Genomic DNA, 24,473 nt, shown 5'->3' on the forward strand with positions numbered 1-24,473 from the left:
GATGTATGGGTCAGTAAGTGTGTGTGTGGAATGATGTATGGGTCAGTAAGGTGTGTGTGGAGTGTGTATGGGTCAGTAAGTGTGTGTGTGGAGTGATGTATGGGTCAGTAAGTGTGTGTGTGGAGTGATGTATGGGTCAGTAAGGTGTGTGTGGAATGATGTATGGATCAGTAAGTGTGTGTGTGGAATGATGTATGGGTCAGTAAGGTGTGTGTGGAATGATGTATGGATCAGTGTGTGTGTGTGGAATGATGTATGGATCAGTAAGTGTGTGTGTGGAGTGATGTATGGATCAGTAAGTGTGTGTGTGGAGTGATGTATGGGTCAGTAAGTGTGTGTGTGGAGTGATGTATGGATCAGTGTGTGTGTGTGGAGTGATGTATGGGTCAGTAAGTGTGTGTGTGGAGTGATGTATGGATCAGTAAGTGTGTGTGTGGAGTGATGTATGGATCAGTAAGTGTGTGTGTGGAATGATGTATGGATCAGTAAGGTGTGTGTGTGGAGTGATGTATGGATCAGTAAGGTGTGTGTGGAGTGATGTATGGATCAGTAAGTGTGTGTGTGGAGTGTGTATGGATCAGTAAGTGTGTGTGTGGAGTGATGTATGGATCAGTGTGTGTGTGTGTGTGGAGTGATGTATGGATCAGTAAGTGTGTGTGTGGAATGATGTATGGATCAGTAAGGTGTGTGTGTGGAGTGATGTATGGATCAGTAAGGTGTGTGTGGAGTGATGTATGGATCAGCAAGTGTTTGTGTGGAGTGATGTATGGATCAGTAAGTGTGTGTGTGGAGTGATGTATGGATCAGTAAGGTGTGTGTGGAGTGTGTATGGGTCAGTAAGTGTGTGTGTGTGGAGTGTGTATGGGTCAGTAAGTGTGTGTGTGGAGTGATGTATGGGTCAGTAAGTGTGTGTGTGGAGTGATGTATGGATCAGTAAGGTGTGTGTGGAGTGATGTATGGATCAGTAAGTGTGTGTGTGGAGTGATGTATGGGTCAGTAAGGTGTGTGTGTGGAGTGATATATGGGTCAGTAAGTGTGTGTGGAGTGATGTATGGGTCAGAGTGTGTGGAGTGATGTATGGAGCAACAGTGTAATTACCTAAGTGTAATTACCTAAGTGTAGTTACAGGATGAGAGCTACGCTCGTGGTGTCCCGTCTTCCCAGCACTCTTTGTCATATAACGCTTTGAAACTACTGACGGTCTTGGCCTCCACCACCTTCTCACTTAACTTGTTCCAACCGTCTACCACTCTATTTGCGAAGGTGAATTTTCTTATATTTCTTCGGCATCTGTGTTTAGCTAGTTTAAATCTATGGCCTCTTGTTCTTGAAGTTCCAGGTCTCAGGAAGTCTTCCCTGTCGATTTTATCAATTCCTGTTACTATTTTGTACGTAGTGATCATATCACCTCTTTTTCTTCTGTCTTCTAGTTTTGGCATATTTAATGCTTCTAACCTCTCCTCTTAGCTCTTGCCCTTCAGTTCTGGGAGCCACTTAGTAGCATGTCTTTGCACCTTTTCCAGTTTGTTGATGTGCTTCTTAAGATATGGGCACCACACAACAGCTGCATATTCTAGCTTTGGCCTAACAAAAGTCATGAACAATTTCTTTAGTATATCGCCATCCATGTATTTAAATGCAATTCTGAAGTTAGAAAGCATTGCATAGGCTCCTTGCACAATATTCTTAATGTGGTCCTCAGGTGATAGTTTTCTATCTAGAACCACTCCTAGATCTCTTTCTTTATCAGAATTCTTTAAAGATTTCTCACATAATATATAGGTTGTGTGGGGTCTATGTTCTCCTATTCCACATTCCATAACATGACATTTATTAACATTAAATTCCATTTGCCAAGTGGTGCTCCATATACTTATTTTGTCCAGGTCTTCTTGAAGGGCATGACAATCATCTAAATTTCTTATCCTTCCTATTATCTTAGCATCATCAGCAAACATGTTCATATAATTCTGTATACCAACTGGTAGATCATTTATGTACACAATAAACATCACTGGTGCAAGAACTGAACCCTGTGGTACTCCACTTGTGACATTTCTCCATTCCGATACATTGCCTCTGATTACTGCCCTCATTTTTCTATCAGTCAGAAAATTTTTCATCCATGATAGAAGCTTACCTGTCACCCCTCCAATATTTTCCAGTTTCCAGAACAACCTCTTATGTGGAACTCTGTCGAAAGCCTTTTTTAGGTCCAGATAGATGCAGTCAACCCAGCCATCTCTTTCCTGTAATATCTCTGTGGCCCGATCATAGAAACTGAGTAAATTCGATACACAGGATCTTCCTGATCGAAAACCATACTGTCTGTCTGATATTATATCATTTCTCTCCAGGTGTTCTACCCATTTAGTTTTGATTAGCTTTTCCAATACTTTCACTATTACACTTGTCAATGATACAGGTCTATAATTGAGGGGGTCTTCCCTGCTGCCACTTTTGTAGATTGGAACTATGTTAGCCTGTTTCCACACGTCTGCTACGATTCCTGTACACAGGGATGCCTGAAAGATCAGGTGAAGTGGAATGCTGAGCTCAGATGCACATTCTCTTAGAACCCATGGTGAAACGCCATCTGGGCCAGCTGCTTTGTTCCTCCCGAGCTCCTTTAGCATATTTTCCACTTCATCTCTAGACACCTCTATCCGCTCTATGTTGTTCTCTGGAATTCTTATTGTGTCTGGTTCTCTGAAGATTTCATTTTGTACAAACACACTTTGGAACTTTTCATTTAATGTTTCACACATTTCCTTTTCATTTTCCGTGAATCTGTTTCCCATTTCCAACCTCTGGATATTATCCTTTACCTGCAATTTGTTGTTTATGAATTTGTAGAATAGGCCCGGTTCTGTTTTACATTTATCTGCTATCCCTTTTTCAAAATTTCTTTCTGCCTCTCTCCTTACTGCTGTGTAGTTGTTTCTTGCATCTTTGTATCGCTGGTATGTTTGGGGTGTGTGTGGCACAGTTGGTGAATGTGACAGTGACAGTATACTTGGGGCAACAGTGTGTGGCACAGTTGGTGGACATGACAGTGACAGTATATTTGGAGCAACAGTGTGTGGTATAGTTGGTGGACGTGACAGTGACAGTATACTTGGGGCAACAGTGTGTGGTATAGTTGGTGGACGTGACATAATGCAGCCCATCCTTCTGTTTTGGTACTACTTTAAGTAACGCTGAGGACCATAGTACAGTACAGTACAGTACAGTATATATAACGATGTGTAACAAAATTAGAATGTTGAAATCTGAACTATTGAGTTGGACAAACCAGAAAATTTTTTGTTTACTTGTGTTGCATTGATAAACTAAACTAACCTATCCTAAATTCCCTAGGCCTAATACACGATGTCTGAGGACTAATATAATAACGTGTGCGCTATACATGGCCTAGGAATATTTAAGTTTGTGTTTTAAAAGAATTCCTTACCAATCCGTATATTACTACTATCTAGAAACTAAGAACGTCCAAATTCTGACTATTGACAATCGTCACAGTAGGTACTGTCATGATGGAGGATGGGTTGCCTACTTACGGCAAACTAGGAGCAACAGTGTGAAGTACAGTTGAGGTGCTTGATGTAGTGAGTCTACACTAGGAGTAATAGTGTGAAGTACACTTGTCATGAGTGATGTAGTGAGTCTACACTAGGAGTAACAGTGTGAAGTACACTTGTCATGAGTGATGTAGTGAGTCTACATCAGGAGTGACTGTGTATGCTACAGATGTTGTGGTTGACGTAATGTTCCTCCACCAGGACAGTCAGTTATCGTGCTTGATGTAGTGATCCTCCACCAAGAGTGACAGACAGTGGAGGGGGAGACAGTTGTACTTGTCATAGTGATCCTCCACCAAGAGTGACAGACAGTGGAGGGGGACAGTTGTACTTGTCATAGTGATCCTCCACCAAGAGTGACAGACAGTGGAGGGGGAGAGTTGTACTTGTCATAGTGATCCTCCACCAAGAGTGACAGACAGTGGAGGGGGAGACAGTTGTACTTGTCATAGTGATCCTCCACCAAGAGTGACAGACAGTGGAGGGGGAGAGTTGTACTTGTCATAGTGATCCTCCACCAAGAGTGACAGACAGTGGAGGGGGAGACAGTTGTACTTGTCATAGTGATCCTCCACCAAGAGTGACAGACAGTGGAGGGGGAGACAGTTGTACTTGTCATAGTGATCCTCCACCAAGAGTGACAGACAGTGGAGGGGGGAGACAGTTGTAGTTGCATGCTGTAGTGATTTTCCACCAAGAGTGACAGTATGCTTTATTTAACTGCAAACTAACAAATTCTGTACAGTATGTAATATTTTGTTGTATATATGCATGAAATATGCATACAGTACATCTATACCTTTCATGTTTATTCATACACATTTATATATTAACATACATGTATATAAATACATGTCAATAATATTCTTTTATACATATTTGTATGAAAACACATACTCCTAAAGCATGGGAAATGAGGTATTGATAAACTAGGATCTTGTTACCAATTATTAGTAGTGATTTGTTGTCTCCCACGTGGACAGAACGTTGTGCTTGCCGGCTCGGCCAGACCGAGCAGGACTGTTTCGTTGTTACTAACTCTTCCTCGTCTTTCCTCTCTGCTCCCTGGCGGTGCTTGTCCAATGGCTGGCTGACTTGCTACATGGGCTCCTTTCTCGCTCATTACATCACCAACCATAGTTCATGTTTGGAAGTCTTTACCATGCCCGTGCCAGACGCCACAAGGTTTGTTGCAGCCCAGTTTGTATCTTCCCCGCACGTGTTACCCTTACTCCAGTGTATGAAGCTCAGTTTGTATCTTCCCCGCACGTGTTACCCTTACTCCAGTGTATGAAGCTCAGTTTGTGTCTTCCCCGCACGTGTTACCCTTACTCCAGTGTATGAAGCTCAGTTTGTATCTTCCCCGCACGTGTTACCCTTACTCCAGTGTATGAAGCTCAGTTTGTATCTTCCCCGCACGTGTTACCCTTACTCCAGTGTATGAAGCTCAGTTTGTATCTTCCCCGCACGTGTTACCCTTACTCCAGTGTATGAAGCTCAGTTTGTGTCTTCCCCGCACGTGTTACCCTTACTCCAGTGTATGAAGCTCAGTTTGTGTCTTCACTGCACGTATCACCCTTACTCCAGTGTATGAAGCTCAGTTTGTATCTTCCCCGCACGTGTTACCCTTACTCCAGTGTATGAAGCTCAGTTTGTGTCTTCACCGCACGTGTTACCTTTACTCCAGTGTATGAAGCTCAGTTTGTGTCTTCACTGCACGTGTTACTCTTACTCCAGTGTATGAAGTCCAGTTTCTATCTTCACTGCATGTATCACCCTTACTCCAGTGTATGAAGCTCAGTTTGTGTCTTCACCGCACGTATTACCCTTACTCCAGTGTATGAAGCTCATTTTTTTATCTTCTCCGCACGTATTACCCTTACTCCAGTGTATGAAGCTCATTTTTTTATCTTCTCCGCACGTATTACCCTTACTCCAGTGTATGAAGTCCAGTTTCTATCTTCACTGCACATATCACCCTTACTATAGTGTATGAAGCTCAGTTTGTGTCTTCACCGCACGTATTACCCTTACTCCAGTGTATGAAGTTCAGTTTGTATCTTCACCACACGTATTACCCTTACTCCAGTGTATGAAGTTCAGTTTGTATCTTCACCGCACGTATTATCCTTACTTCAGTGTATGAGTGTATGAAGTGTATGAAGCTTGGTTTGTATCTTCACCGCACGTATTCCCCTTACTCCAGTGTATGAAGCTTGGTTTGTATCTTCACCGTATGTATTACCCTTACTCCAGTGTATAAAGCGATACTTGTAAGTTTCACCACATTTGCCACTCATGTTTCGGTATGCAAAGTGCACTTGGAGTTACACCATGTGTGTCACTCCTACTCCAGTTTAATATTTCAGGGAATTATTGTATACTAACACCAGTAGTGTGTGATGGTGCCTGGGGTGTAGCACTTGTTATACTCCAGTATACTAACACCAGTAGTGTGTGATGGTGCCTGGGGTGTAGCACTTGTTATACCCCAGTATACTAACACCACTAGTGTGTGATGTTGCCTGGGGTGTAGCACTTGTTATACTCCAGTATACTAACACCACTAGTGTGTGATGTTGCCTGGGGTGTAGCACTTGTTATACTCCAGTATACTAACACCACTAGTGTGTGATGGTGCCTGGGGTGTAGCACTTGTTATACTCCAGTATACTAACACCACTAGTGTGTGATGGTGCCTGGGGTGTAGCACTTGTTATACTCCAGTATACTAACACCACTAGTGTGTGATGGTGCCTGGGGTGTAGCACTTGTTATACTCCAGTATACTAACACCACTAGTGTGTGATGTTGCCTGGGGTGTAGCACTTGTTATACCCCAGTATACTAACACCACTAGTGTGTGATGTTGCCTGGGGTGTAGCACTTGTTATACCCCAGTATACTAACACCAGTAGTGTGTGATGTTGCCTGGGGTGTAGCATTTGTTATACCCCAGTATACTAACACCAGTAGTGTGTGATGTTGCCTGGGGTGTAGCACTTGTTATACTCCAGTATACTAACACCACTAGTGTGTGATGTTGCCTGGGGTGTAGCACTTGTTATACCCCAGTATACTAACACCAGTAGTGTGTGATGGTGCCTGGGGTGTAGCACTTGTTATACCCCAGTATACTAACACCACTAGTGTGTGATGGTGCCTGGGGTGTAGCACTTGTTATACCCCAGTATACTAACACCAGTAGTGTGTGATGGTGCCTGGGGTGTAGCACTTGTTATACCCCAGTATACTAACACCAGTAGTGTGTGATGTTGCCTGGGGTGTAGCACTTGTTATACCCTGTTTTGAGATGTATTATAAGACATTTAACTTCCTAACACTTTAACTAATACTCTTTACCTCTTGGTAGACCACAATGTGTGTAAACAGATTCAATAAATGCTTCATGCTTTGATACTTAGCCTTAACCCCTGGGCGGCGCAGCTATTAATACCCGATAACTCCACTGTGCACAAGAACAATAATTCAATGTTTTTTTTTATGGTTGTTAAAATGTGTTTCCTGATCACTGGAAAATTCTATGATTATATGCATATGTGGTGTTAGTGTTGGCAGTCTGTGATTATATGCATCTGCATTTCTGTCTCTTTTGTGAAGTAGTGCAATCTTTGCAGTATTAAATATATCAGGGGGTAATATCAGTATAGTGTCTAGGCTGTCTCCAAATAATGTTTAAAGCCTTAATAGCAGTCTTTAGCATTTCTTGATGATTATACAATTCCAGGAATCTGGGCCTGGTGTAGAGTGCATGGAGTTTATGGCTACTTCAAAGTCTAGTGAGGTTAGGGTGACATCTGATATGATTTGATGTTGGTACAGTATCACAATCATGAAGAATTTCTTTGGATTACAGATCTTCAATGTGTTCAGAGGTTTATCTAAAACAGAATCGTACTGAAGCCTCAGTATTTCACCAATTTATTTGTCTTCTGTGGAAGTTACATCACCCTTGCACAAGGACCCAATACTAAATTTTGTTTTAGTTGTAGATTTTGCATAGGATAAAAAGTATTTTGGGTTTCTCTCTCTTTCCTTATGACCTTTTGCTCTTTGCCTCTCCTGGATTTTATGTGATTCTTGCAGCTTGAGCTCGAGCGTTTCTATTTCTCTACATAGCCTTTCTTGTCATTTTTTGGGTAGATTGGAGAGTTCAAGTTGTTCTGTAATTTGTTTTCTTCACCTAAACAGGGAAGGCCATTATCATCCCAATTTGCATCTTTTTTCTTTTCTAAGTAGCATGTGACTTGAGCATATATCAAGTGCTACTGAGCCTGTGACTTGAGCATATATCAAGTGCTACTGGGCCTGTGACTTGAGCATATATCAAGTGCTACTGGGCCTGTGACTTGAGCATATATCAAGTGCTACTGGGCCTGTGACTTGAGCATATATCAAGTGCTACTGGGCCTGTGACTTGAGCATATATCAAGTGCTACTGGGCCTGTGACTTGAGCATATATCAAGTGCTACTGGGCCTGTGACTTGAGCATATATCAAGTGCTACTGAGCCTGTGGCTTGAGCATATATCAAGTGCTACTGAGCCTGTGGCTTGAGCATATATCAAGTGCTACTGAGCCTGTGGCTTGAGCATATATCAAGTGCTACTGGGCCTGTGGCTTGAGCATATATCAAGTGCTACTGAGCCTGTGGCTTGAGCATATATCAAGTGCTACTGAGCCTGTGGCTTGAGCATATATCAAGTGCTACTGGGCCTGTGGCTTGAGCATATATCAAGTGCTACTGAGCCTGTGACTTGAGCATATATCAAGTGCTACTGGGCCTGTGACTTGAGCATATATCAAGTGCTACTGGGCCTGTGACTTGAGCATATATCAAGTGCTACTGAGCCTGTGACTTGAGCATATATCAAGTGCTACTGAGCCTGTGACTTGAGCATATATCAAGTGCTACTGAGCCTGTGACTTGAGCATATATCAAGTGCTACTGGGCCTGTGACTTGAGCATATATCAAGTGCTACTGAGCCTGTGACTTGAGCATATATCAAGTGCTACTGAGCCTGTGACTTGAGCATATATCAAGTGCTACTGAGCCTGTGACTTGAGCATATATCAAGTGCTACTGGGCCTGTGACTTGAGCATATATCAAGTGCTACTGAGCCTGTGACTTGAGCATATATCAAGTGCTACTGGGCCTGTGACTTGAGCATATATCAAGTGCTACTGGGCCTGTGACTTGAGCATATATCAAGTGCTACTGGGCCTGTGACTTGAGCATATATCAAGTGCTACTGAGCCTGTGACTTGAGCATATATCAAGTGCTACTGGGCCTGTGACTTGAGCATATATCAAGTGCTACTGAGCATGTGACTTGAGCATATATCAAGTGCTACTGAGCCTGTGACTTGAGCATATATCAAGTGCTACTGGGCCTGTGACTTGAGCATATATCAAGTGCTACTGGGCCTGTGGCTTGAGCATATATCAAGTGCTACTGAGCCTGTGGCTTGAGCATATATCAAGTGCTACTGAGCCTGTGGCTTGAGCATATATCAAGTGCTACTGAGCCTGTGGCTTGAGCATATATCAAGTGCTACTGGGCCTGTGGCTTGAGCATATATCAAGTACTACTGGGCCTGTGGCTTGAGCATATATCAAGTGCTACTGAGCCTGTGGCTTGAGCATATATCAAGTGCTACTGGGCCTGTGGCTTGAGCATATATCAAGTGCTACTGGGCCTGTGGCTTGAGCATATATCAAGTGCTACTGAGCCTGTGGCTTGAGCATATATCAAGTGCTACTGAGCCTGTGGCTTGAGCATATATCAAGTGCTACTGAGCCTGTGGCTTGAGCATATATCAAGTGCTACTGGGCCTGTGGCTTGAGCATATATCAAGTGCTACTGGGCCTGTGGCTTGAGCATATATCAAGTGCTACTGAGCCTGTGGCTTGAGCATATATCAAGTGCTACTGGGCCTGTGGCTTGAGCATATATCAAGTGCTACTGGGCCTGTGGCTTGAGCATATATCAAGTGCTACTGAGCCTGTGGCTTGAGCATATATCAAGTGCTACTGAGCCTGTGGCTTGAGCATATATCAAGTGCTACTGAGCCTGTGGCTTGAGCATATATCAAGTGCTACTGGGCCTGTGGCTTGAGCATATATCAAGTGCTACTGGGCCTGTGGCTTGAGCATATATCAAGTGCTACTGAGCCTGTGGCTTGAGCATATATCAAGTGCTACTGGGCCTGTGGCTTGAGCATATATCAAGTGCTACTGGGCCTGTGGCTTGAGCATATATCAAGTGCTACTGAGCCTGTGGCTTGAGCATATATCAAGTGCTACTGAGCCTGTGGCTTGAGCATATATCAAGTGCTACTGAGCCTGTGGCTTGAGCATATATCAAGTGCTACTGGGCCTGTGGCTTGAGCATATATCAAGTGCTACTGGGCCTGTGGCTTGAGCATATATCAAGTGCTACTGGGCCTGTGGCTTGAGCATATATCAAGTGCTACTGAGCCTGTGGCTTGAGCATATATCAAGTGCTACTGGGCCTGTGGCTTGAGCATATATCAAGTGCTACTGGGCCTGTGGCTTGAGCATATATCAAGTGCTACTGAGCCTGTGGCTTGAGCATATATCAAGTGCTACTGGGCCTGTGACTTGAGCATATATCAAGTGCTACTGAGCCTGTGACTTGAGCATATATCAAGTGCTACTGGGCCTGTGGCTTGAGCATATATCAAGTGCTACTGAGCCTGTGACTTGAGCATATATCAAGTGCTACTGAGCCTGTGACTTGAGCATATATCAAGTGCAACTGAGCCTGTGACTTGAGCATATATCAAGTGCTACTGAGCCTGTGACTTGAGCATATATCAAGTGCTACTGAGCCTGTGACTTGAGCATATATCAAGTGCTACTGAGCCTGTGACTTGAGCATATATCAAGTGCTACTGAGCCTGTGACTTGAGCATATATCAAGTGCTACTGAGCCTGTGACTTGAGCATATATCAAGTGCTACTGAGCCTGTGGCTTGAGCATATATCAAGTGCTACTGAGCCTGTGGCTTGAGCATATATCAAGTGCTACTGAGCCTGTGACTTGAGCATATATCAAGTGCTACTGAGCCTGTGGCTTGAGCATATATCAAGTGCTACTGAGCCTGTGGCTTGAGCATATATCAAGTGCTACTGGGCCTGTGGCTTGAGCATATATCAAGTGCTACTGAGCCTGTGACTTGAGCATATATCAAGTGCTACTGAGCCTGTGGCTTGAGCATATATCAAGTGCTACTGGGCCTGTGACTTGAGCATATATCAAGTGCTACTGGGCCTGTGGCTTGAGCATATATCAAGTGCTACTGGGCCTGTGACTTGAGCATATATCAAGTGCTACTGGGCCTGTGACTTGAGCATATATCAAGTGCTACTGGGCCTGTGACTTGAGCATATATCAAGTGCTACTGGGCCTGTGGCTTGAGCATATATCAAGTGCTACTGGGCCTGTGGCTTGAGCATATATCAAGTGCTACTGGGCCTGTGACTTGAGCATATATCAAGTGCTACTGGGCCTGTGACTTGAGCATATATCAAGTGCTACTGGGCCTGTGACTTGAGCATATATCAAGTGCTACTGAGCCTGTGACTTGAGCATATATCAAGTGCTACTGGGCCTGTGACTTGAGCATATATCAAGTGCTACTGAGCCTGTGGCTTGAGCATATATCAAGTGCTACTGAGCCTATATTCTCAAGAAACTGATTTATGTTTGCATTTTCCAGCTGTTCTTTACAGTTTATTTGTGATGTTTTGGTTTATATGTTCCCAGTTATCTGTTTATAATTTAAATTAGATTTACTGAATTCTCTTCTTGGACTTGAGACTGGCTGTGCAGGTCTATCTTCTTGGACTTGAGACTGGCTGTGCAGGTCTATCTTCTTGGACTTGAGACTGGCTGTGCAGGTCTATCTTCTTGGACTTGAGACTGGCTGTGCAGGTCTATCTTCTTGGACTTGAGACTGGCTGTGCAGGTCTATCTTCTTGGACTTGAGACTGGCTGTGCAGGTCTATCTTCTTGGACTTGAGACTGGCTGTGCAGGTCTATCTTCTTGGACTTGAGACTGGCTGTGCAGGTCTACTACCAATGCTTCTCTGAATTTCAGTTAGGCTGTGGTCTGAGAAACATGTATTTGAAATCATTATGCTTCTAACAATTCATCGTTCTAAAAGATGGTCGAGAGTGTTTTCTTTATTTGTTGGTTCAAGAATTTATTGGTTTAAGGCAAATTTGTCACACACATCTGCAAGAAGTTACTTGTGTGACTTCATTTACACTGCTTCCTGGGATTCTCTCTCTCGTATAATTGTATTTACCAGAGTCTTCCATTTTAGGTGGCATAGGTTGAAATAATCAAGCAAGATGATGTTTGAGGCAGGGTTTGTGAGGTTATCTAAGCAGTATTCTGTTTTTATTAGTTGGTCTTTAAACTGCTGAGGATTTGCCTCTGGTGACTTGTATACAGTACAAGGACAATAACCAATTCTAGTACTGTATTGCTAATTTGACTGTCAGCACCTCCACCAAAATATTTGTGGTGTTTAGGCGAAGAATGCTAGGTAGAGAAATGGAAATGATTAAACTAAAGCTACAAGAATCATACAAAACCCAGGAAAGGCAATGAGAGCAAAAGGCTATTAGTGAAATAGAGAGAAATCTAAAATATTTCTTCTCCTATGCAAAATCAAGATAAAAAATCACATCTAGTGTCGGGCCCCTGCGAAAGGGAGAATGAACGTTCACTGATGACAACAAACAAATGAGCGAAATACTGAGGAATCAACACGACTCTGTTTTCAACGAGCCACTAAACACACTGAAGATTGATAATCCAAATGAATTTTTTATGGATGTGATACCAACATTAAATCACATATCAGATATCACCCTATCCCCACTGGATTTTGAAGAAGCCATAGACAGTATGCCTATGCACTCTGCATCAGGCCCTGATTCTTGGAACTCTATATTCATCAAGAACTGTAAAAAGAACACTATCACAGGCCCTTCACATTTTTTTTGAGACAACGCCTAGATACTGGCGTTATCGCTGACATACTAAAAAAACAGCAGAGATAGCACCACTCCATAAAGGAGGAAATAAGGCAGAGGCAAAAAATTACAGACCGATAGCACTAACATCACACATAAAAATCTTTGAGAGAGTGCTAAGAAGTAAAATCAGAAAATACATGGAATCACAGCATCTCCATGATCCCGGACAACATAGTTTCAGAACAGGGCGCTCTTGCCTGTCACAGTTGCTGGACCACTATGATATGGTATTAGATGCCATGGAAGACAAACAAAACGCTGATGTAATTTACACAGATTTCCCAAAAGCCTTTGACAAATGTGACCATGGTGGTATTGCACACAAAATGCGTTCAAAAGGAATTACTTGGAAAATAGGCAGATGGATCTACAATTTTCTGACTAACAGACCCCAGTGTGTAACAGTCAACAAAATAAAATCCAGCCCATCACCTGTGAAGAGCTCAGTCCCCCAGGGTACTGTGCTTGCTCCAGTACTAATTCTCATCCTCATATCGGACATAGACAAGGAAACAATCTTTAGTACAGTACTAATGTATCATCCTTTGCAGATGACACTAGGATTTTTATGAGAGTAGACAACATAGAGGACACAGCAAACCTCCAATCAGATGTAAATCAGGTCTTTCTATGAGGTACAGGTAATAATATGGAGTTTAACAATGTTAAATTCCAGCTCATGCGCTATGGAATAATTTAAAATAAAAACGGAAACCACGAACAAAACACAGTCAAATCATAACATAGAATGAAAAGGCAATGCAAAGGATTTGGGTGTACTCATGTCGGAAGACCTTACATTTAAAGAACACAATAAAGTAGCCGTCACAACTGCAAGAAAAATGACAGGTTGGATAACAAGAACTTTTCACATTAGAGATGCTATACCGATGATGATACTCTTCAAAACGCTTGTGCTCTCTAGAGTGGAGTACTGCTGCACAATGACAGCCCCTTTCAAAGCTGGAGAAAATGCTGACTTAGAGAGTGTGCAAAGATCCTTTACTGCTAGACTTCACTCAGTAAAACATCTAAACTATTGGGAACAACTAAAATACTTAAATCTGTATTCTCTTGAGCTCAGGCGGGAGAGATACGTAATAATTTACATATGGGAATATAGTAGAGGGGCTGGTCCCAAACCTGCACACAGAAATAACACCAAGAGACCAGAAGGCATGGCAGGATGTGCAGAATTCCCCTGTTGAAAAGCAGTGCAATAGGTACTTTAAGAGAGAACTCTATCAACATCAGAGGCCTGAGACTGTTCAACACGCTTCCACTACACATAAGGGGCATAACTGGCCGACCCCTCACAGTGTTTAAGAGAGAACTTGACAAGCACCTCCAAAAAATACATGATCAACCTGGCTGTGACCCATACGTCAGGCTGCGACCAGCCGCATCCAACAGCTTGGTTGGATGTCCAGCTACGAAGAGGCCTGATCGACAACTGGGCCACGGGGACGCTAAGCCCTGAAATCATCTCAAGGTAACCTCAAGGTAAGGTAACAGTTCAGTGCAGATGAGTGTGTCTTTAATGAAGAGGCTAACCTCACCCTGCAGCCTGTTTCCTGTCACATCTGAAAAAATTGTACTCCGGTATACATATTTCACTATCATAGTAGGAGGCCTGGTTGAGGACCGGGCTGTGGGGACGTTAAGCCCCGAAATCATCGCAAGGTAAGGTAGCCCTCTGTGTGGGCTTCAGTTAGGGATGTAAACACCTCATTTGCCTCATGTAGGAGGTCATTTATAAAGCAGACTTCATTGGATTTGCATGTTTGGTACCCTGAATGTTGGCAAATACAAATGGTATCATATTTGTTGAACTTGAGTGACTTCCACAACACCCCATATTACACTTTACTCCCACACAGATACCCTATATTAAACTTTACTCCTACACATGGATCTCTAAGATACCCTCCCTGTATTAGACTCTTGTTCTCAGCATTGGTCACTGATAATGCTTATCTGTGTATGACTATTGCTGTTACTATAGTGTATTTATATATGACTACAGCAAGTACTGTTGTAGTGTATTTATGTATGACTACAGCAAGTATTATTGTAGTGTATTTATGTATGACTACAGCAAATATTATTATAGTGTATTTATATATGACTACAGCAAGTATTATTATAGTGTACTAGCAGTACCCAGTCACACGTTGTTGTGGCTCAGCAACACACGTGTATTGCTGAGCCACAGCAACCTTCCCTGTTGCCAAGTCCTCCCCACCATTCCCCCTCACCTGTCTCCTCGGCCTCCCAACCATTCCCCACTCCCCCATCCCCTCTTCCTTCCCACCATGCCCCACTCCCCTGTTCCTTTGTCTTCCCCACCATTCTCCATTCCCCCATCCCCTCGTCCCCACCATCCCAAACTCCCCCGTCCTTTCGTCCTTCCCCACCATTACCCCCTCCCTTGTCCCCTCGTCCTCCCCACTATCTCTCACTTCCTTCCGTCCCCTCGTCATCCCCACCATTTCCCACTCCCTCGTCTGATGCCTTCCCAAATGGTCTGATGTTCCCATCAGAAAATTGGGAACGTGAAGTGATCTGATGTTCCCATCACTGAAATATAAGAAAAATAATTACAAAATGAAATGAAAATATGAAAAAAATATAAAAATAAACTATACCTACAAAATGAACGGTATGGTAAACAACACAGCTCAATTCCAACGCAATTCACACAAAATAATTAAATCAAAATGAAAATAAATCAAAATCTATGAAAATTCAATTTATCAATGCAATTAGAAACACTGAAATGGAATTCGTGACATATTTAGTATAGCGTGCATGTTGCTATTATGTACAACAGATGGCGCTGTTTTTCAAAAATGCATGTTTTTACCTGTCACAGGGGTGGCATCTATATATCTGTAGTAGGTATATAAAAAGACGCGCTTATTCGAATGCAACGTTGTCAAAATTTCAAAGCAATCTGTGAAGAACTTTCAGAGATTACAGCGTGTGTTGCTCTTACATCCAACAGATGGCGCTGTTTTTCAAAAAAAGAATGTTTTTTCCTGTCACAGGTGAGGCATGTATATAATAGATATATAAAAAGACGCACCTATTCGAGTGCAACGTTGTGTCAAAATTTCAAAGCAATCGAGGTTTCAAAGATTTCCCTCACATGAAATAAACAGTTTTTCAGAAAAAGCATGTTTTTTCACCGTCACAAATGTGACATCTATATAGTATGTATATAAAAAGCTGCTCGGATGCGAGTGAAACGTTGTGTGAAAATTTCAAAGCAATTGGTGAAGAACTTTCGGAGATTAGCGGTCATGCGCAAACGAACATTTCCATTTTTATTTATATAGATTTACATATGACTACAGCAAGTATTATTGTAGTGTATTTATGTATGACTACAGCAAGTATTATTGTAGTGTATTTATGTATGACTACAGCAAGTATTATTGTAGTGTATTTATGTATGACTACAGCAAGTATTATTGTAGTTTACTTTTGTATGTTTTAGTGTTGTCAGTGAAGTATGGCAGTGTTGTCAGTGTTGTATGGCAGTGTTGTATGGCAGTGTTGTCAGTGTAGTATGGCAGTATTGTCAGTGAAGTATGGCAGTGTTGTCAGTGAAGTATGGCAGTGTTGTCAGTGAAGTATGGCAGTGTTGTCAGTGAAGTATGGCAGTGTTGTCAGTGAAGTATGGCAGTGTTGTCAGTGTAGTATGGCAGTGTTGTCAGTGTAGTATGGCAGTGTTGTCAGTGAAGTATGGCAGTGTTGTCAGTGAAGTATGGCAGTGTTGTCAGTGAAGTATGGCAGTGTTGTCAGTGTAGTATGGCAGTGTTGTCAGTGAAGTATGGCAGTGTTGTCAGTGTAGTATGGCAGTGTTGTCAGTGAAGTATGGCAGTGTTGTCAGTGAAGTATGGCAGTGTTGTCAGTGAAGTATGGCAGTGTTGTCAGTGTAGTATGGCAGTGCTGTCAGTGTTGTATGGCAGTGCTGTCAGTGTTGTCAGTGAAGTATGGCAGTGTTGTCAGTGAAGTATGGCAGTGTTGTCAGTGTAGTATGGCAGTGTTGTCAGTGAAGTATGGCAGTGTTGTCAGTGTAGTATGGCAGTGTTGTCAGTGTAGTATGGCAGTGTTGTCAGTGTAGTATGGCAGTGTTGTCAGTGAAGTATGGCAGTGTTGTCAGTGTAGTATGGCAGTGTTGTCAGTGAAGTATGGCAGTGTTGTCAGTGTAGTATGGCAGTGTTGTCAGTGAAGTATGGCAGTGTTGTCAGTGTAGTATGGCAGTGTTGTCAGTGAAGTATGGCAGTGTTGTCAGTGAAGTATGGCAGTGTTGTCAGTGAAGTATGGCAGTGTTGTCAGTGTAGTATGGCAGTGTTGTCAGTGTAGTATGGCAGTGTTGTCAGTGTAGTATGGCAGTGTTGTCAGTGAAGTATGGCAGTTGTCAGTGAAGTATGGCAGTGTTGTCAGTGTAGTATGGCAGTGTTGTCAGTGTAGTATGGCAGTGTTGTCAGTGAAGTATGGCAGTGTTGTCAGTGTAGTATGGCAGTGTTGTCAGTGAAGTATGGCAGTGTTGTCAGTGAAGTATGGCAGTGTTGTCAGTGTAGTATGGCAGTGTTGTCAGTGTAGTATGGCAGTGTTGTCAGTGAAGTATGGCAGTGTTGTCAGTGTAGTATGGCAGTGTTGTCAGTGAAGTATGGCAGTGTTGTCAGTGAAGTATGGCAGTGTTGTCAGTGAAGTATGGCAGTGTTGTCAGTGAAGTATGGCAGTGTTGTCAGTGAAGTATGGCAGTGTTGTCAGTGTAGTATGGCAGTGTTGTCAGTGTAGTATGGCAGTGTTGTCAGTGAAGTATGGCAGTGTTGTCAGTGAAGTATGGCAGTGTTGTCAGTGAAGTATGGCAGTGTTGTCAGTGAAGTATGGCAGTGTTGTCAGTGTAGTATGGCAGTGTTGTCAGTGTAGTATGGCAGTGTTGTCAGTGTAGTATGGCAGTGTTGTCAGTGAAATATGGCAGTGTTGTCAGTGAAGTATGGCAGTGTTGCCAGTGTAGTATGGCAGTGTTGTCAGTGAAGTATGGCAGTGTTGTCAGTGTAGTATGGCAGTGTTGTCAGTGAAGTATGGCAGTGTTGTCAGTGTAGTATGGCAGTGTTGTCAGTGTAGTATGGCAGTGTTGTCAGTGTAGTATGGCAGTGTTGTCAGTGTAGTATGGCAGTGTTGTCAGTGTAGTATGGCAGTGTTGTCAGTGAAGTATGGCAGTGTTGTCAGTGTAGTATGACAGTGTTGTCAGTGTAGTATGGCAGTGTTGTCAGTGTAGTATGGCAGTGTTGTCAGTGAAGTATGGCAGTGTTGTCAGTGTAGTATGGCAGTGTTGTCAGTGTAGTATGGCAGTGTTGTCAGTGAAGTATGGCAGTGTTGTCAGTGTAGTATGGCAGTGTTGTCAGTGTAGTATGGCAGTGTTGTCAGTGTAGTATGGCAGTGTTGTCAGTGTAGCATGGCAGTGTTGTCAGTGTAGTATGGCAGTGTTGTCAGTGTAGCATGGCAGTGTTGTCAGTGTAGTATGGCAGTGTTGTCAGTGTAGCATGGCAGTGTTGTCAGTGTAGTATGGCAGTGTTGTCAGTGTAGCATGGCAGTGTTGTCAGTGTAGTATGCCAGTGTTGTCAGTGTAGTATGGCAGTGTTGTCAGTGTAGTATGGCAGTGTTGTCAGTGTAGTATGGCAGTGTTGTCAGTGTAGTATGGCAGTGTTGTCAGTGTAGTATGGCAGTGTTGTCAGTGTAGTATGGCAGTGTTGTCAGTGTAGCATGGCAGTGTTGTCAGTGTAGTATGGCAGTGTTGTCAGTGAAGTATGGCAGTGTTGTCAGTGTAGTATGGCAGTGTTGTCAGTGAAGTATGGCAGAGCGAGAGAGGACCAATATATATATAATAACTGAGTATATGGTAAGTAATGATGCAAGTGGATGTTAGTGGAATACAACTTGCTGAACACTGGTAGTAATTAGCCGCTGCCCTTGCAACATTCCATAGGTTTGTCACAGCTTTTCTTATCTTCTATGTGATGCATGTAAATATATATTACCTCTTACTTGTCAAGTTTGAGTGATAATGTTCATTAATATGCATATTAGTGTAATGTACTGGATGTCATATGCTGCATAGTGTCATAATATGCCCAGTACTTGCCACTTATTGTCACACGTCAATATTGCCGTCACTCCACTATTTATGTTCTGAAATGTCAAGTGAACTCTGCTGGGTGATAAAGGAGTGAGACTTGGAGAGAAAAACAGAGAAGTGCTCGATGGTTTATTTTATAAGATAATATTTCATGGCAGAAGTGAGCGGGTCGGGCAGCGGGAGCTCACGGCACAGTTCAGAGACGGGCGGAGAAACCAAGAGAGGGGGAGGTGGCGGCGGGGGTGGCTCGGAAGACTACGCCGAGATCGTCGATGACGAGGGTGACTATTCCACACCAGCAAGTGAGTACATGAGCCTCTTGTTAGTTTAGAAAAGTAATAGGGGGAAAAGTGAAGGAACAGGGCAACATATACGACTAGACTATCATGAATGTTACCGGCGATGGTGGGTGACTGGTTCATTAGAAGGTGGCAGGCACGACATTATCGTGCAGACACATATGGACCCCTGACTCCAGGGAACAACCAACGGACTGTTTCATTTCACTCGATACCCAGTTTTGTGCTTCACAAGGTGAGGAGCTGTATGTTGTAGCAGTCTTTGTCTGTACGATGGTGATACTTGAGTATACCTGGTAGTACTGGACTACTGTGTGAGCATACAGAGTATACCTGGTAGTACTGGACTACTGTGTGAGCATACAGAGTATACCTGGTAGTACTGCACTACTGTGTGAGCAGAGTATACCTGGTAGTACTGGACTGCTGTGTGAGCATACAGAGTATACCTGGTAGTACTGGACTGCTGTGTGAGCATACAGAGTATACCTGGTAGTACTGGACTGCTGTGTGAGCATACAGAGTATACCTGGTAGTACTGGACTGCTGTGTGAGCATACAGAGTATACCTGGTAGTACTGGACTGCTGTGTGAGCATACAGAGTATACCTGGTAGTACTGGACTGCTGTGTGAGCATACAGAGTATACCTGGTAGTACTGGACTGCTGTGTGAGCATACAGAGTATACCTGGTAGTACTGGACTGCTGTGTGAGCATACAGAGTATACCTGGTAGTACTGGACTGCTGTGTGAGCATACAGAGTATACCTGGTAGTACTGGACTGCTGTGTGGGCATACAGAGTATACCTGGTAGTACTGGACTGCTGTGTGAGCATACAGAGTATACCTGGTAGTACTGGACTGCTGTGTGAGCATACAGAGTATACCTGGTAGTACTGGACTGCTGTGTGAGCATACAGAGTATACCTGGTAGTACTGGACTGCTGTGTGGGCATACAGAGTATACCTGGTAGTACTGGACTGCTGTGTGATCATACAGAGTATACCTGGTAGTACTGGACTGCTGTGTGAGCATACAGGTCTGCACGATGGATATTCATCCACTTCAATTATTGAATTCATTTAGTATAAGAGAATTTATATTGTTGCATCATATTAATGTCTTTTTAGCTGAAGATAATGAACTGGAGGTTTGTATTCATTATTCCTAGAATATAATGTCCACTATCTTTCCCACAGCCAAAGATTACGAACTGGAGAGATCGAACATAGATGTTGGAGAAATCATTGGGGAGGGACAGTTTGGTGACGTGCACAAGGGGGTCTACCACTCGCGGGACGACTCCAATGTGCTGGTCGCCATCAAGACCTGCAAAGTAGAATCGGAAGGCACCATGGCTGAGAAGTTTTTAGAGGAAGCCTGTAAGTTGTATCATTTCTTCTTGTGTTATATATTATTAAATGGAATCCCTCATTGTTTGGATCCCAATTTTCCTTATGCATGAGTTAATAATAAATATAAGTACCATTTGCAGATTTCCATCCCAATTTATTGGGCATAACTGATTAGCAGGAAGACCATCTCCACTAACCAGTAAGTCTCTGTGCCATACTGGAGAAACATAAGCATCCTTACCTAATTTAACCAAATAAATCCATGGCAACCATATGTAAAGTGATGGATGAAAGAAATATAATGTTTAATAATGTAAGGCTGGTAGGAGCCACAACACTACTTCAGAGAGGGCAAATCATACTTAACACTTTCGCGCTTTAGATTAGAGATAACTCGTCGCCGTTTTTTCTTACGATTCCGCATAACAGCCTACTTTTCTCGTCCATCGAAAAAATATTACTATAAATTCCATTTTTTAACCGAAATGGATGGGGATACTCTCAGATTATATACGTTTTGTAGAGAATTTATTTGCGAATTTTTTGGTACCAGAATGAATATTATATCACATAAACTTCTATGAGTAAAAAAAAAAAAAATACACAAATTATGTTTGGGGGTGTGGCGAGCGTGTGGCGAGCGTGTGGCAGTGGGTTCCCTTTAGCCGTTGATATATCCAACACGTGGGAAATATTTGTATGTGTTATGTATATGTCTGTGTAGGGAATTTTACTGCGATCACTGTCATACAAATTATAAAATGTTTCAACAAGTATAAACATGACAAACATCAAACGAACGAAAAGAATGCGTTCGTTTCTGCCGCGAACGCATACTGAGCGACGTGGTTCTATATTTGGCGCTTCTCTTACACATGCTTTGTACAAATGTTATACAGTTCATCTTATAGAAAATTTTATTGCGAACACATTGGTATAAAAAAGAAATACGTATATAGAAAAGTAGGGTCAGGAAAGTATACTACTACTCTCCACTTCACACACTCTTGCGGGTGGGCAATTACCTATATTAAACATTCATATGCATATGTCCGTGTAGAGAATTTTATTGCGATTCCAATGATACCAAAATTAGCGATGTAGGACAACTGTAGGCTTCGCAACCATTAAGAGAGTGGAAACATTTTGTTGCTGTTTGGCGCTCTCGGCGAGTGATCTGCATAGTTTTTTATTTGGTGTTGATACTCCTTATGCTTGGGCGGCATTTTATAGGTATGCTCTTATAGACAATTTCATTGCGAACACAGTGATACCAAATTTAAATACGTGCGCCTTCAATTATTGTCAGGACAGTCAAAAGAGTGTACACTTTCTCGGTCTTACCGCGTAGGCGCGCGAAGTGCCGAAAGCATCTGGGGTATTGTTTTTTTTGAGCGCTGAGAGCGCGAAAGTGTTAACAAACTTGATTGAAATGTATGACAGGAGTCAGCAATATATGACAAGAGTAGGAAGGATGGGTAAACCACATCTTTCTAAACTGCTAAACACCTTTAGATGTAATTCATTACAAAAGCTAATGCGAGCTGCTCTAAGCAACAGTCTGTTGGACCAAGTTATCACATGTCGAGACTGTCCTCAGGCCAGACTCGGGGAGTAGAAGAACTCCCAGAACCCTCTACAGGTATGCTCCAGGTAATATGCATGATGGAGAAACAGGCAGAGACAGCAGTAAGGCTCCAGACTGGTATGGGAGTACTTGACAGAAGGAGACAACGGGTCACAGTCAGAGAGGATACGTCAGGCTGGAGAGGATTGGAAAGTGGTGTTCCACACACGGCTCTGTCTGAGGACCATTACTCTATTTAATTAATGTAAATGACCTTGCAGCAATTTGTACATGTCGATGCTTGCAGATGATGCATAATTAATATTGAAAGTAAGAACTGAAAAGGACTGTAGAGTGCTGCAAGAAGGAACACCTTGACAAACTTCAGAAGTGGGCAGATAAATGGCTGCTGGAATTCAATCCAAATAAGAGTAAAGTAATGAAAATGGGGTAAAAGAGACGAGACGTATAAGTACTTGACACTTTCGCTCGGTAGCGACTCAGCATTGCGTCGTTTTTTTAGTAGACGTACTTCCGGTAACGACGCAGCATTGCGTCGCTGGTGGCGGCAGCTTTGGGAGGGGCGCGCCATGGTTTTTTATATTATATGCAAGTACAGTGGTACCTCGGAATGCGATTGTCCCTGTATGCGAGGTTTTCGGAAGGCGAGGTGTATTTACTCCAAAAATTTGTCTCAGAAGGCGAGGGTTACTTCGGGAGGCGAGTTTGGACGCGAGTTTGTTGATACGCGTACAGCCGACCTAGCGCGTTCGTCGCCCCTCCGCCCCGCCGCCCCTCAGTTTATTATTGTCTGGCGCTCAGTGACTACCCCCACATCAATTCTTCTCGCGGATTTTCAGTGTTTTGTTGGATTTTTGGTGATTTGTCTATACAATTTGTTATTATATATCTCACCATGGGTCCCAAGAAAGCCAGTGGTAAGGATAAAGGCCAGAAAGCTCATGTGAGGATGACAATAGAGGAGAAACAAGAGATCATTCGGAAGCATGAGAACGGTACACGTGTTGTTGAACTTTGTAGGCAGTACAACAAAGCCACATCAACAATATGCACTATACTTAAGAAGAAAAATAAGATTATGGGTGCTAAAGTGGCAAAAGGAGTAAGAACATTAACGGCACAAAGACCACAAATACTTGAAGAAGTGGAAAAGTTGTTATTAATTTGGATACACGACAAGGAGTTGAGGGGTGATAGTGTTTCGGAGGCCATTATTTGTGAGAAAGCCAGGGTGTTGCACGAAGACCTTCTAAAGAATACCCCTGCAACGAGTGATGCAGATAAGAAAGAGTTTAAGGCAAGCAGGGGCTGGTTTGAAAAATTTAGAAAGAGAAGTGGTATCCATAGTGTTACAAGGCATGGGGTTATGTGATGTGATTATGGAAGGGGACTCCCCTTCCAAACAGTATCTCCTCTCCTCCTCCCCCCTCCTCACCATCTTCCATACGCCTACAGCACTCGACAGCAAGGTAAGTAATAACTGGAACACAGTTTTGTAGGTTTATTTAGATGAATTAGGTAAATTAGGTATAAAAATTTAGTTTGATGTGGGGTTTTTGGGGTAGTCAGGAACGGATTAATTCATTTCCCTTTATTTCTTATGGGGAAATTAACTTCGGAATGCGAGTTTTCGGAAGGCGAGGCGTCTCCAGGAACGGATTAAACTCTTATTCTGAGGTATGCCTGTACTCCTGTAGGGAATTTCATTGCAGATACATTGATACCAAAACGAAAGACCTTGGACCAGAATTGAGGTAACAAAGTTGACAAGAATATACCCATTATATTAGTGCTCACTGGGGTTACGCTCCATCACTTTCTGTTTGCTGTGGGTGGTACGCCTGGCTTTTGGACTTTATATTTGCATATACTGCTGTAGGGAATTCTATTGCAAACATAATGTTATCAAACTGAAAGACCTAAGACGAGAATTAAGATGTCCAAAGTGAAGAGACTGTACACATTTTATTGCTCTTGCATGCTTCTGGGTAATACGCTTTTACGTTCTCAATTTTCCCGCCAAGCTTTTGGGTTTTATATGCATTTAGTCCTGTAGAGAATTCTATTGCGAACACATTGATACCAAATTGAAAAACCTAGGACGAGAAATGAGATGACAAAGTGGAAAAGAGTATACAGTTTTCAGTATTATCGCGCTCTCTAATGTAATGAGAGGCGCCTTGGGGTGGCGCAGTGCTCTCTTTCTGGGTCACTTTCATCTTGTCGGCGGGTGGAGCGCGCTGCAGTTTTTTACATTATATGTATATACTCTTCTTGGGAATTCTATTGCGAACACAATGATACCAAAATGAAAGACCTAGGATGAGAATTGACGTGACCAAAGTGAAAAGACCGTACACATTTTATCGCTCTTGCGCACTCCCCGGTAACAC

General features: G+C 42.8%; 1 protein-coding gene and 1 long non-coding RNA gene across 6 annotated transcripts in view; both read left to right on the forward strand.

The window, feature by feature from the left end:
- Fak (protein tyrosine kinase 2 Fak) overlaps positions 1–24,473 on the forward strand; it is a 258,873-nt gene that overhangs the window by 194,078 nt on the left and 40,322 nt on the right. For 4 of the 5 annotated variants that reach the window (XM_069338791.1, XM_069338786.1, XM_069338789.1 and 1 more), the window contains 2 exons: positions 18,994–19,137; positions 20,337–20,519. In XM_069338791.1, the coding sequence (XP_069194892.1) occupies positions 18,994–19,137; positions 20,337–20,519 (327 nt within the window). Of the gene's footprint in view, positions 1–4,721; positions 4,767–18,993; positions 19,138–20,336; positions 20,520–24,473 lie in introns of all 5 variants that reach the window. The other variant, XM_069338794.1, reaches the window with a different exon arrangement.
- LOC138372947 (uncharacterized) overlaps positions 1–24,473 on the forward strand; it is a 312,699-nt gene that overhangs the window by 176,037 nt on the left and 112,189 nt on the right. The gene's annotated exons all lie outside the window — the stretch shown is intronic.

The sequence above is a fragment of the Procambarus clarkii genome, chromosome 5 (genome assembly GCF_040958095.1).
Source record: "Procambarus clarkii isolate CNS0578487 chromosome 5, FALCON_Pclarkii_2.0, whole genome shotgun sequence".
In the NCBI taxonomy this organism is placed as follows: domain Eukaryota; kingdom Metazoa; phylum Arthropoda; class Malacostraca; order Decapoda; family Cambaridae; genus Procambarus; species Procambarus clarkii.